This window comes from Ctenocephalides felis, unplaced genomic scaffold (genome assembly GCF_003426905.1).
Source record: "Ctenocephalides felis isolate EL2017-DRISC unplaced genomic scaffold, ASM342690v1 CF-g0.4_SCAFFOLD_01492, whole genome shotgun sequence".
NCBI lineage: Eukaryota > Metazoa > Arthropoda > Insecta > Siphonaptera > Pulicidae > Ctenocephalides > Ctenocephalides felis.
In genome coordinates this window covers 22,081,789-22,096,009 of record NW_020537646.1, presented here as the reverse complement: position 1 = coordinate 22,096,009, position 14,221 = coordinate 22,081,789, and the positions used below count along the sequence as shown (strand labels likewise).

The following is a 14,221-nucleotide window of genomic DNA, read 5'->3' as shown; positions in this document are numbered from 1 at the left end:
TTTAATTAGTGATGTGCCAAGTCGAATCAAGTGATTCGAATCATTCGAATCAAGCCTTTAACGACTTGATTCGAATCAGATTTTACTTGATTCGAATCAACTCGTATCAAGCCGCGAATATTTACTGTGATAAAACATGTGTGAACACAAATTTTCATAAATATAAAAAAATGTTTTTAATTTAATTCAATATTATAATAATATAAATAATAATAATATAAATATAAAAAATAATAATAATAAAATTAAAAAATAAATCTTGAATTAAATCATGCGAGTCACCCGGCTTTAATACGCTTAAATGTATCACCCGACTCCAATTTATATGACTTTAACCGCATTCATTGTCTAACAATACCATCCGAGTTCCTATGACTCAACCGACTTATCCCGACTTCAAGTCGTTATGAATTGATTCGAGTTCCTATGACTCAAACCAACTCATCCCGATTTCAAGTCGATATGAATTGATTCGAGTTCCTATGACTCTAACCGACTTGAAGTCGATATGAATTGATTCGAGTTCCTATGACTCAAACCGACTTATCCCGACTTCAAGTCGTTATGAATTTATCCGAGTTCATATGGCTCAAACTGAATCATACCGACTTGAGTTCGAAACATGTGTCCGCGTTTCAGCGTATCGACTTATCGAGATGCTGTGCGTATGGGTCTTGAGTGTTGTTTATTTTTGACTAAGCGCTGAGAGCAAATTTGTTCATGAAATATCAAAAACTCATTTAGATAATAAATACGCGATTTAATTTTAATTATTATCAAAATAAACTACACAACGAGTTTTATACACATACAAATTATCATATTTTAATTATGCAAGTAATGGCAAATTCACACAAATGAAATAATATCAATCTTTACAGTAGAGTGAGTAGAGGATTGAATTTTAAATCATTCGTAAGACGTTAGATTCAGCCCCCTGTTTAATTAGATCTAAACAATCAATATATACACATGCATTCTTTCAACGTAAGATTAAGAATATTGTTTTATATGCTTTAGTGATAGAGAAGTGTTTGGTTATATTTTACTGTAAATTCACTTGAAATATTAGTTATATTTGTAGCTAGTTTATTATTATTATTATATATATATATATATAAATATATATATATATATAATATAAATGTATTCATCTCTGCACTTTTTGGAACTAATTGCTTACTAAATTAATTATTTCACTTATAAAATTATTAAAATGATATTATTTCTTCTCTTAAATTATATTAGATTGTCAAATATCTCCCTTCCGCCTTTTTGTATTATAAACAAATAGCAAAAAAGCGGAAGGGAGATATTTGACAACCTAATATTGCTCATATATGAACTTGATTCGAATTGATTCGAATCATGATTCGAATCAGGTTTTTTTCTGATTCGAATCACTCGAATCAGGAATTTTCGAGTCGGCACATCACTACTTTTAATATTTATTTGATCATCTATCTACATGGGATATAAAATCAATTGGGCATGGTATAGAATAGAGTGAAACTGCATCCATTGATGTAGTTCGTCACAGTGTTTAGTTTAGATAGATTGTCAAGTAAAAGAGAGGAAAGGAAAATAAAGGTTGTACTTATAATTAAATATTTTAATAAGCTTTTAATAAAATATTGCAAAAACTATGGGTATACCTAATAGTTTCCCAAATTTTCAAGGCGATTGGTGGTTTTTGAATACCAAAAAACAGACACACACAGGCGGATAGTCAAAAAACCAAAGCAGAATAATATTAATTCTAAACGTTTAACTGCATTTTATTATATGAATTTTACTTTCTATGTCCTTGATTTAAATATATTTCCTTTCTGCTATAATACCAAAATTTTGTCACTTGAGTAATTATCAAACAAATAATATGTCAAATTCTGTAAGATTTTCGATAAAGGAATAACTATCTTTCAAATCGTAACAGAATGATTTAATTCAATAGAGCGTATAATTAATTATGATGTATTTTAATTGGTGTCATAGTCATTTTTTGTATATATGATGGCAGTCCATTATTCCATGAAGAAGTTCATTATTGATTGAGCATCCATATTTACTACATACATTTTTGATTTTTTTTAAATTATATACTTAATAATATACTCAATTATTAAAAGAGAGTGCGCGTAAGGTTAACACGTGATTGAATTAAAACTTCTTTGTTATCACAGAATGGCATTTCAATTGCAAGTAAAAGCATCATAAAACAATTTTGAATAATGTTTATCAGTAAGACAAATACAAAGAAGCCTCATGATACGACGACCGTATAGAAATGATATTATGGCGTCTCCTGACACCTAGCGGTGAGAGTAACAACCAGAAACGCCAATACCAACTTCATAGACACGTTGCGTGTGAAGAACGTCGCAAACTGTCAATTGGCGACGGCGCATCGTGCAACACTTGCGTGGGCTCGAGGGATGCGAAAAATGCAATCTCGCTTTATACTTGTTTTGTTATTATAAATTAAACTTATATACACGTTATTCAGTTCTTTTAATTATAAATATAAATTATATATAGACCCAACATCTATAATATCATCAAGAGCGAATGATAAATCATCATTAGCACTCGACTCTTATCTGGCGTAACGCACTTCCGTTGCATTTGTACGGATTTACACCCGTAAAGTTTTACTTCAAAAATATATACTCAACTTATTAAATTGAGTATATTATTTTTAATATTAATGATAATTATAGACAAAAGACAAATGCAAGACCTAAGACCATTAGCTCGAAATATTAAGTCCCAACGTTTCACTCTGTACGGAACTATGTATATGCATTTATGTATATTTATTTGATATCGATTACAGATCGATTCTTTTTTTTGCTATACTCTAAAATCCTGGTAATAAGTTTCAAAAAGTAAAGTTATTGTATAATTCTTATCCAATTTCTTAAAATGGTAGAAATGTCTCTTTCTAAGCGACAATTATGCAACTTCTATTCGATTACATAATTTTTGTAAATCTAATAGAATTTGTTGTAAATCTAATAGATTGTTTAATCCTATTTGGGTGTTAGCTATTTTTCTATATATAATTATAACTCGATTATCGATTAAGCAAGTAATTTGAATGTACCATCTATATATTAATATCTATACCATCTATTTTATATCTACACTATCTAATATATATTATCTATATCATCTATATATTAATTCATTATTATTTTATCTCTGATTTCAGATTGTCGCTGGTCGACGGTGGTGGTTTGCTGATTTCCGAAACCCGTTCGTCCGACTCTGGGGCGTATCGCTGCGCTGCTCAGAACATGGCTGGTGTGCGGCAAACAGACGCGGCCACACTGAAGGTGGTGACGCCGCCGCGTGTGTTGCGGGCACCGCAGGATCGTGAGGCAGTACGAGGAGCTACGGCGGAATTTCAGTGCCAAGTAATTAATTCAGAGCATAATTTTATTAAGAGAAATAGTACGGTCTTGAATCGTAGAGATTCAGATTTGTAGCTGATTTGAATATTTATATACACTGATATATAACAAATTATTTTATAATATTTGTCATCATGTCATAAGTAATTTTCTTTGCAAAGTAAATTTTTCGGACCAATTGCTAGCATAAACCAAACAAGATCAAATTTTATAGATGCCATTTTTTATTATTATTATGTAGTTATTTTTACATTTATCCTGAAATGGACAACACATGGACATTGTCAGATTTTTTAAAGTTGACGTATATTATGTAACATGAACTTTCTAAGCTTGTCCTCGTGATGTAGTTCTCTGCTAAGTGGGTTTAGAATTAGATGATTCTCGAGCCGGCTATTGTAATTGTCAGAATGTGTTCTTATTTCCTCGTTTATATTGCGTTTATATCGGCGTCTTCATGTATTATCCAATTTGGTACTTACTTTTGGGGTATACCCCAATCTGAATTTGCAATTTGATCCCCATAGTTGTCTCCACAGATGGATTTATTAACTTCCCGTAGGGTAAGTTATAGTAATCGCAAAAAAATCGAAAATAAACATTTTTATATACCTTTACGTTTAAGAGGTTTCTGAATATTTTGGCATACCTTAGAAAAAATGAATGTATGTGTGTGTGCGTGTGTGTATGTGTATGCGGATATAAATTTTCGTCGAAGATTTCGGGAACACGGATGAAGCGATTTGAATAATTCAAAAAACATTTGATTCGTATTGATAAGGAGACGTGCTGATTATTGGCGAAGGCAGGTCTAGCCGTTCCGAAGATATGAGGCAAAAAGTGCCAAAAAACGGTAACTCAGTTTTTAAGAGAACGGAGCGTCGGATTTGAATAATTCAAAAAAACATTTCACTTGTATTAACAAGATGAAAAACTGATCATGAAAAAATGTTCATGAAGGCAAGTCTAGCGGTTTCGGAGATCTAGTAAAAAAGGAAAAAAATGCCAGTTGGTGGTCAAAAATGATCATTAGACATATGCACAGCAAATTATCAGATATTTTATAGAGATATTAACAATAAGTATGAATTTTGTTTACATTTCTATGGGTTCCGTACCAATGTTTATTCGTTAGACGGCGACGCGGCGCATACGCGATTCGATATTTCGTCTCTGTGCAGTTAAAGCAGTACGATTGCTTCGAAAAAATTTTCTGAATTTCCAAAATATTTCAAAATAATTTTTTCTTCAAAAATTCTTTTTTTTTTTTAAAAAAAAGTAAATTTTTGTCAAAATTTATAGTTTCTCAAAAATCTAATTTTTTCAGAGTAATTTTTTTTCCAAAAATGTTAATCTTTCAAAAAAAAAATTGGTACAGGAAGTAGCAGCAATTTGTCTTAAGGCACGATGCCATGCCGCCCACTAATTTATTATATATTTCGTATTACCAGGTTACGGGTGATCCTGCTCCAGAAGTGTCCTGGCGCAGAGCCGGAGGCCAACCTTTGCCTGAAGGTCGTTACACTATTTTGCCTGATCAAACGCTTGTGATAAAAGATACGAGGCCGGAGGACCAAGGACAATATGCTTGCGAAGCAACTAATGAAGGAGGACACATTGCGAATAGTGCACGACTAAGTGTATATTGTAAGTATCAAGTGAAATATTAAAAAAATATATATTGCAAGTTATCATCTAAATCTTCAGCGAAAATTCTGTAATCAACTTTAAAGTTTTGAAGATTAGTTTCATTACACACCCATATTAAAATAATTTTAACCTTTCGTATATTTCTTATATATAATATTGTTTTTTATTTCAGCATTATCCAAGTTAATCGAGCTACCAAATGACGTAACAGTCGACCCTGGTGGCGACGTGACATTGCCCTGCAGAGCAGAAGGCCAACCGGAGCCAAGGATTTATTGGGAACGTTTACCTTTATCTACAGTGCAACACCAAGATCACGAAATACTTGCTCAACCAACCGGTAAGACATAGAAGCATATGAGTTATTAGATATAAATATCTATTAATCTCCCTTAAGCCATATATTGGATTTTTTTTTAAATAAAATGTATTAGCAGTTGTTTTATAACAGTTCATTAAACGTATATTTTCTTGTGTATGAAGAAAAAAATAATTGTACGTAAGTTAAAAAATGTACTTTTTTCGACAATCAGTAAATGAAACTTTTATCCTTATAGTACTCTTCAAAATCCATTAAAATAATTTTTCAAATTACTATTCTTAGGAGGAAGTATTAACCATTCCTATGTCCCTTCCTCGATGCCAACTTCTGGACCAGTGAGCGACGAAGAACTATGGGAAGATCGTGAACGTATGCGAGAGCTTTCAGAAGATGAGGAGGAAGTCATGAAAAATATTTTTATGGAAGAACAACGAAGGGAGATACTGAGCAAGGAAAAAATTATGAGTCTTCGATTAAAGGTCAGTTATGTGAGATAGAGGAATTAGGAGTGTTTTACGGCTTTTTAACGACAAAACTAATTATATTTTAAATAGGGTGCTTTTATTACATAGTAGTATAGGAGATATAAATAGTAGAAACGGCCATATAAATGAAAGTTGTAATAATAAAATTTAATGCATATATTTTTAATGTGCATTAAAAAAAATTCTAAAAATTGATGCATTCCCAACAACTGAAAACAAGTATCTTAAACTATAATTATTTGTATTTCAATTGCGCGAGTTGATAATTTTTATATCATAAACCATGAACGGATTTATTTACTGTTAAAATACTTAATTTTTATAAAAAAATAATAGAAACGAGCTAAATAAATTTTTACTCCTTAACCCTCCGTCGGGCGCAGTCCAAATATGATTATAAGAATATTGGCAGAAAGCTTAAAGTTTTATATATTTTTATTTAATTTGCGTTTTTACAATGCTGAATAGGTATATTATGTGTAAACAAAAACAAAATATATAATAGATCAATATTATTTTTATAATATAGCAAAATATAAAAATCCGTACGTGCGCTCAAAATGCTAGACGCACAAACCTTACTTTTTCTGAAATGAATAATTTAATTAACTATATGAAAACAATTGTCAGATTCTGTTGAAATGTTTATACAAAGACTATATAAACAATTAGGACAGTAAAAACTTGTTGTTTTTTGTCATTTTGTACGTCAAATAGAATTTGGCTTAGTGCGTTTTTTTTTAACAAAATTGCTACTAGTAAAATATGCGAAGTTCAAAGACAATCTAATATGGACGATTAAATAGACATAAAATAACAAGGCTACTGAGATATGGAGATCTCGACGACATCAAATTATGGAGAAACATGCTAAAATGTTGGCCCTGTATTTGTCAGATCGGCTGCGCCCGACGGAGGGTTAATTCATTATTTTAACATTTTTGCACTATTTTTTGTATTATTCATTCTTTTAGTATGTCTTCATGTGTTATTATAACGTACAATGCTGAGAAGATAAATGGTCGAAAATAAAAAAACATTTGTTTTTATTTGTTTTCCTTACTCGGAGCTCAATGTACTATGTAAATGCACATACACACATATATAGTATGGATGGTTGTCCGCTCAAAGGCAGGACCATTATTTTTATTAATTCCCTTGTTTATTATTCCCATCACCATTTCTTTGCCATTGTTCACTTTTTATGCACTTCTTGTTTCGGCTTTCATTTCCCATTTTCTCTAAAGTAAGTCGTCAATTATCTGCATTCTTCTTCTGCATTTTTTAGCAATATTTTACCTTCGATGACGTCGTGCAGTAGGCGCTGTTTTTGCAGACTGGGTCAGATCCAGTTTCTTTTTCATTTCATGATTATTAGAGTTCTCTCCTCTCGCTATTTCTTCAGCATTTCATTTGTTATCTTGACTATCTACTTTGTCTCTCCTCACACACACATATATTTAAATATGCGTGTTGCGTATGTATATATATATATATATATATATATTATAGTATATATATATATTATATAGTATATATATATTACGTTTAGAATAAATTTTTAATAATAATTATAATTCCCAAATTAATCTGTAACTTTATTATTCTCAGCGTCAACTATCGAACGACTTCCAAGGCCCTCAGCACCCACAGACCATGAGTGTCCTCGATTTGAGTTCCACCTCGCAGTCTGTGGTTCAACAATCAGCCTCCACGGATGATTCAGCAACCCATTTGGTTTCCCCCGGCGGCTCATTCGACGCGCGCTCCTATGTGACACAGAAGGGAGAGCTAAAACTAAGTGGCGCCGATCGCATGCAATCGGGCTACTACGTTTGCACCGCGGTGAACGAGGCCGGAAGCACTAGCAAAAGAATTTACATAGAGGTTTGTGTTGATATTTTTTACTTTTAAATAAAGATTTATGAGGATTGCTGCAGATAAAACTTTGCTGAGTAATTTTGTTGTAGGTATGACGTGATACGAATCTCTTGAGAATGGTTAATATTTTTTAACCCTACTTGAAATATTTCCGAGAACTAAAAAATTAACTACCTTATAATGTCAGTAAATCTAATTTTCTATGTCTCTTATAGGTGGCAACCCCTGATGAAGCTGTCTACTCATCCCGGCCACCAGAGCCTGACCAGCAGACAAGGCCACCAGTGCGTATACAACGTGTGCAGGCCGTAAGTCCGAATGCTGTACTGGTTGCCTGGTCAAAAGATGAATCTGACACCAGCAGTCATGACGGTATCGTTCTGAGATATCGTCCAGTGAAAGGATTGTCAGATGGCTTGAGCGTTGATAAGAATGTTCAAGGTTGGTACATTAAAATTATTAATACAGAAGTTCTTTGATATCAAAATATTAATTATTATTTTCCAATTATCTTTAGACGAGTTTCAATCTTTGGTTGTTAGCGACCAGACTTTGTCTCAAACTGTGATAGGCGGTCTGAGAGCGCACACAAACTATGAAATTTTTGCAACTAGACGAAATGCTCCTGCTTCTAATATAAGGATAGGAACAACTATGGAAGATGGTGAGTAAATTTATACTTACAACTTGTGAATAACTGTTAATAATTCAAGGTCAAATCTAAATGCATTGATATTTTCATTTTGATATTGATATTAATATATAATAAAAACTATGTTGAATATTCTAGCTCCCTCAGGGCCTCCCGTAGATGTTAGAGTTGGTTTAATAAATTCAACTGCAGCTTATGTTCGTTGGCAACCACCTGCAACGCACGAATTAAACGGCGATCTAGTGGGATATAAGGTAATAATTATTTAGTTTCCTTCATCATAATAAAGCTTCCTCAAAATTCAGTTATTCATTCATATATTTCTTTTTTCAGATTCAAATTAAAAGCAACGCAACCAGCAAGATTTTAGGACAAATGACGCTCAATGCAACAACGTTGTCAGTAGTTATTAACAGTTTATCCGCAGGCGGAAAATACGTGGCCCGTGTTTCGGCCATAACAGGCGGTGGAAGCGGGCCTTTCAGTCAGCCTTTAACATTACACATGGATCCAGAACTTATTCAGAGACCACCCAAGTAAGTAACCAGTATATTTTGAAATAAATTTAAGTTTTCTGATGTATTCATAATTCTCTGGCATGTTTTTTGTTATTTTCCATGAATAAATTATATTCCTATGTTGATCGTTTTCTAGGACCGATCCAGCTGGTGAGTCATCGCGTTGGCCTTTGGCAGCACTTGCTGCTGCAGGAGCATGTTTAGCCGGAGGCGCAGCATGTGCTGCTCTTTTTGTACGATTGAGACGTCACAGAAAGAAGCCGGGAAATGGTGCTAAGCATACGGGTATCACTGGATATGGTGTGAATAGAACAGAATCTCTTTGGGTTAATGGTAAATTAAATTGTTTACTTTGCTAATAATATAGTATTAATTTTAAAAAATTCCATCAGCTTGGTACGATTTTACGATTTGCATCAGCTTATACTGCATAAATATCTAATCGATAATCTGAATTGTCGAATGAAATCAATTATATAAGTTCATTCATTCAATTTTTCTATGAATAATAAGATATATTTTTTATTAGGAACTTTAATATCGAAAACAATGATTCCTGGAGGACCAGTTTGCTCAGAATACGCTGAAGTAAACCTATCATCATTTAACCAACCTAATGGTGGCAACAACATTCCAAATAATAATCCGAATACAAAAACACTAAAAGGTATTCTTACAAATGGAAAAACTCATTCGCCACCAGAACCATATGCCACAGTCACTTTACGATTAAAAGATCAAGGGGTAAGTAACTAATTTGAACAACAGCTTATATTCATATTTTTTACTATTACATACTTTCGTTGAAACTACAGTTTCAAACTAAGTTAAACTAACAAGAAAATCATGAATTTTACGCCAGTTTAACCAATGTTATTTGTTGATAAAAATACATTGACTTCATTATAGTGCATACCAGTTTTTTGTAATTAAAATAATTATTACAAATAGTAGACCGAAGTTTAATAAATGTTATCCTTGTAGCATATATCTGCCCACGAAACACAATCGGATAATTCATGCGTCAAATCGAATTCAAGTAGAAGCCCTAGTTCTTCCGAATACGCAGTCACTCAAGAGCAAAACCAACTTAATCAAATGAATAGAGGGCCTCTTAACTTTTGTGATCTGGCTCCTCCTCCACCAGATCATCCTTATGGAACATTCAGGTAGGTTATTTATCTCAGAGAAATTGTGAATAGAAAATCTAATTTGGTTTTACTGAAATAAATCTGTATTCACTATTTTTATTTATGTAGTGTATAATATTTGAAATACTTTGTTTTTCAATAAGTAAATATTCTTTCAGGGGTATTAATACCATGACTATTCGGACAAATCCAGTGAATTCTTCTCCAGTGGCTTCCAGAAAGAACTTGAACAATCCACCACCGGTAAGTATTATAATTAACAAGTATTTGATTAAAAGCCATATTTTAGTAAAATATATAATCTTTAGATTAGACTTATAAAATTTGAGAATTGCCATTAATAACCATGCATACTGCTGTATAACAAAATTATTCATTCTGATGAATTTTTCCATTAACAGGCTTGTTTTATATTTTCAGATTCCGGCATTCCCCAGCAGTTGGACAACGAATCGTTCAAACAGGCATCACAAAAACACTTCAGACAGTAACAACTATTCTGATGAAGATTCCCTATCATCTTGCTCCCTTCCCGACAATGACGAGTGTCCGGATGGCAGAGCGGAAACAAAATTTTTGTTCGGCAACAAAGACCATAGTCAGAGGCAATTGTTCGATAATGATCAGTTCCTTGACCAGGGAATAAATGAATATGAAAGCGGATCTTTATTATATGAACAGTGTTACAGGCCGGAAGCTTTCGATGATAGACTTCATGCTCTTCAGCAACTTCAGCAACAGCAACAAAGCTGCCAACCACAATATAGGTTAAGGTGAGAAAACACACTTGCACCACTTCAGTAAAATTCAAATAAAAATATTTATAAGATTAGTTGAACATATTATCCACAATCATTTATAAATAAATTTTATTTTCCAGAGATTTGGACCAACGTAGTGACTCCTATCCATATTCAGGAGGCAATCGCGAATACTTAGGTGGTAACTTATATGAATCGGATAACGAGTATTTCCTGCGTAGCCATAATGACAATTTCTGCGACAATACCGAATTACCGTCAAGAGGTGATTTTATGACCGGTTGTCAGCAGTACACCTCCGGCGCAGGCGCTGGTACCACTGCAACCAGGAGGTCGGCGGAGTCCAAGAGTTCATCACGGACGACCGCAAGCTTAACGAATGACCAGGAAGGAAAAATGGACTTCTATGGATATGGCGGTACTGTTGATACATTTAGGTAAGTTAAAAAAAATCAGAATGTAAAGTTTTCATAAAAAAAATGATTGATTAACCAATGAACTGTAATTGACAAATATACTCGTAAGTTACATGAAGGAGTTCCATAATTTTGTATATTGATGAGTATAGTACTCATGCTTATTGAAAAAAATAGAAATATAAAATAATAGAAATAGAATATCATTGAAAAAAATAGAATATAAAATAATAGAAGTAAAAAACAATTTAAGACTAGGGCTGTATAAAATAGTAGTTGTAAGTGGCATTTAACTTCAAGGGGAGTTGCCCAAAATTTTCGGAATGCGGAAATAATTTACCCTAGTCGTACGAATTAACTTAATTAGCTATTTAAATAATTATTCTGCTTTTTATTTTGAAACTATTCTTACTATTTAAAACTACTCTTACCTTAGATATAATTTTTTTTATTCTCTATTTTATTTAAAACTGTCCAATTAAGGGTATTTAATAAATTTCGGGGATTTACAAATGTCAGCCGTAAAGGGACATTGTATACTAAATGGACATGTTGAAAAAATAGTCAATAGTTGTTTTTCCATTTGTTATAATATTAACAATATTTTATTGATAATGATATAATTTGAACTATTTACTTATAAATAATTTTTTATAAATAATGACTAAGTTATTTTAATCTTTATCAGGAAAATATACATATACCATGTGTAATAGTTTTAATTGAATTTATTCCGTTTTTATTAAAAATATTTAAAAACGTTTAGAGCGTTTGAAATATTATATATCATGTTAACAAAGAAGTGAAATATACTAATAAATTTGCTCAATTTTATAAAATATCCTACATTTCTCATTTGATAGTCATGGGCTCAATTCACACGACACAAAACTGTACTTATTATCTTATGTGAGCGACACAATAAAGTGGTTAATAAACACAAATTTAGCTATTGTTGTTGATTCATATGTTTACAACTTATTGCAGTTTCATAAATAGTTCATTGGTATATTTTATTATCGTATGAGAATATAGTCTGATTTTCCGCGAGTTGTTTATATTTATATTTTGTCATAAATAATAAAAATTACTTTTATTAATACTATCACAACGTTAATTAAAATTATACACGATGCACATAATACATATTTACAGCCATACTAAACAAGATGTAGGATTTGATTTGCTAAGAATATTTTAATTATAATCTATATTTTATTGTAATTTTCATTCAATTTTATGTTAATATTAGTTGTTCAATTAATTTTTAATCTGTTTATCAAATATGCTATATGCTAGAATGAATATATGTAAAAAGTTTCTTCTAATATTTTTGCGGCAGATCGGATGTAAGTATATGGTAGAAAAACATGTGTTCCATGATAGGTAGATCATCTTACTAGATTTTTGTTAATTTTATCAATTTATTAATTACCTGTAGACAAACATAAAAAATACTAAATTGTTTTGAGTTAAATATCTATACTATGTTATTAGAGATAACTTTTAACCCTCCGTCGGTCGGAGTGGTCTGGCCAGACTTTTTTCGACTTCAATTTAAAAAAAAATACTTTTAGTAATCCTATGGACTTGAGATTTCTGGACTTTTTCTAAAATTTCATTAGCTGTCGATCAATAAAAAAATCAGGACGAAAAAATGTGTGGTCCAGCCAGGCTACTCCGACCGTTCGTAGGTAAATAAATATCTGACCGACGGAGGGTTAATTTTAAAGCTTTTCCCTGTGTCTAAGTTTATGATCGATGTTAAAGTAAGCAATAAATTTAATTTAGTTATACTTCAGGTCGCCAGTAGTTGCTCGACGCCAGGCAGAATATTCCCCAACTAGTTCAGAGTCTGAAGAACGAAGGAAACAAAATAGTACTAACAAGAAGACCAGGCGAAGTCGGAGTCGTAGCAAAAGTGCCGATCGTAGCAAAGGCCAGAAATTAAGAAATCCGTAGGGTATACAATTTCACAATTCATATTATTGTTTAGAAGAATCAGTTTGAGCTTAGTTAAATTAAGAATTTATTTGTATATTATGTCTGCACCATTTTGTAGAGTTAAGGGCCAACGATCTCGAAAATTGTTAAGGTAAATTTTCCGATCGTTGGCTCTTAATAATTTAAATAATATATGGTCCCTCCGAATATTGGCATGTTTATTACTTTTAAAAAATGGGCAAAAAAATCATTTGAATTAAATATAATTTTCAAAACAATATTTCTTACGTCATACCAAGTATGATATTTATTATAAAGGAAATTTTAAAAATCTTGAGTTTATTTGCAAAAATAATTTGGATTTATCTTTATATTCAAAAACCATGTATTTCAATAAGTAAGCTTAATTACAGTATAAAATAAAATTTAAATAATCTTTAACGTCCCTCATAACTTCGAATTATATATATTACAAAATAGTGTAGACATAATATTTATTAATTACTATTTGTGATCATTATTTAATCCTTACAGAAGGATTTTAAAAATTAAGAAATATATGAATGTGGAATGATTTTGATGAATTATATTTTGCTTGGATGAACTATGTGATTTTTTGAGTAAAGCTATGACTGCATAATATATGAATTATCAATTAGATAACTAGATAATTATTTATGTGTAGTTAGGATATCAATAACTTGTCTGGTATTATGATTACTATTATTTTTTTACTGTCTTTGGGTTTATTTTCAAAATGTAGATGAAGGTTTTTTTAAGCAGTAAGACTTAAGGAATGAAAATATGGAAACACCGAATTAAATATTTGAAACGTATATAATTCGGTTTGAAAGATTTCTAAAGCTGTATGAGTTTTGCCATTTTTAGTGTTACTTATTTAAAAAAAAATCTAGGGCTCGTAAAGATTAAGAGAAATCTAAGTTTGGAAGGCTCATAGGACGAATAAATAATATAACATTTTTCGTTCAATTTTTGTTCTAATATCTTGTCATTATAGTTAAAAT

The 14,221-nt window shown here is 31.6% G+C and overlaps 2 protein-coding genes across 2 annotated transcripts in view; both read left to right on the top strand.

Annotated features, from left to right (window-relative positions):
* Positions 1-5,253, top strand: part of LOC113371042 (myopalladin-like) — a 7,425-nt gene extending 2,172 nt beyond the window's left edge. Inside the window, exons 4-6 of the mRNA XM_026611690.1 lie at positions 3,215-3,419; positions 4,868-5,056; positions 5,239-5,253. Of these exons, the coding sequence (XP_026467475.1) occupies positions 3,215-3,419; positions 4,868-5,056; positions 5,239-5,253 (409 nt within the window). The remainder of the gene's footprint in view (positions 1-3,214; positions 3,420-4,867; positions 5,057-5,238) is intronic.
* Positions 5,254-5,849: 596 nt separating this feature from the next.
* On the top strand, positions 5,850-13,214 carry LOC113371040. The gene is made up of 13 exons (XM_026611689.1): positions 5,850-5,867; positions 7,485-7,760; positions 7,970-8,195; positions 8,272-8,418; positions 8,545-8,660; positions 8,740-8,942; positions 9,061-9,257; positions 9,454-9,668; positions 9,909-10,093; positions 10,234-10,318; positions 10,496-10,848; positions 10,956-11,273; positions 13,055-13,214. The coding sequence occupies exons 1-13, from the start codon at positions 5,850-5,852 to the stop codon at positions 13,212-13,214; spliced, it is 2,499 nt and encodes an 832-aa protein (XP_026467474.1).
* The last annotated feature ends 1,007 nt before the right edge of the window (positions 13,215-14,221 follow it).

Excerpts from the sequence above, each read along its gene's own strand:
- LOC113371040 (XM_026611689.1), top strand. Across the intron at positions 8,943-9,060 it reads CTTATTCAGAGACCACCCAA|GACCGATCCAGCTGGTGAGT; the intron begins GTAAGTAACCAG and ends ATCGTTTTCTAG. Across the intron at positions 11,274-13,054 it reads GGTACTGTTGATACATTTAG|GTCGCCAGTAGTTGCTCGAC; the intron begins GTAAGTTAAAAA and ends GTTATACTTCAG.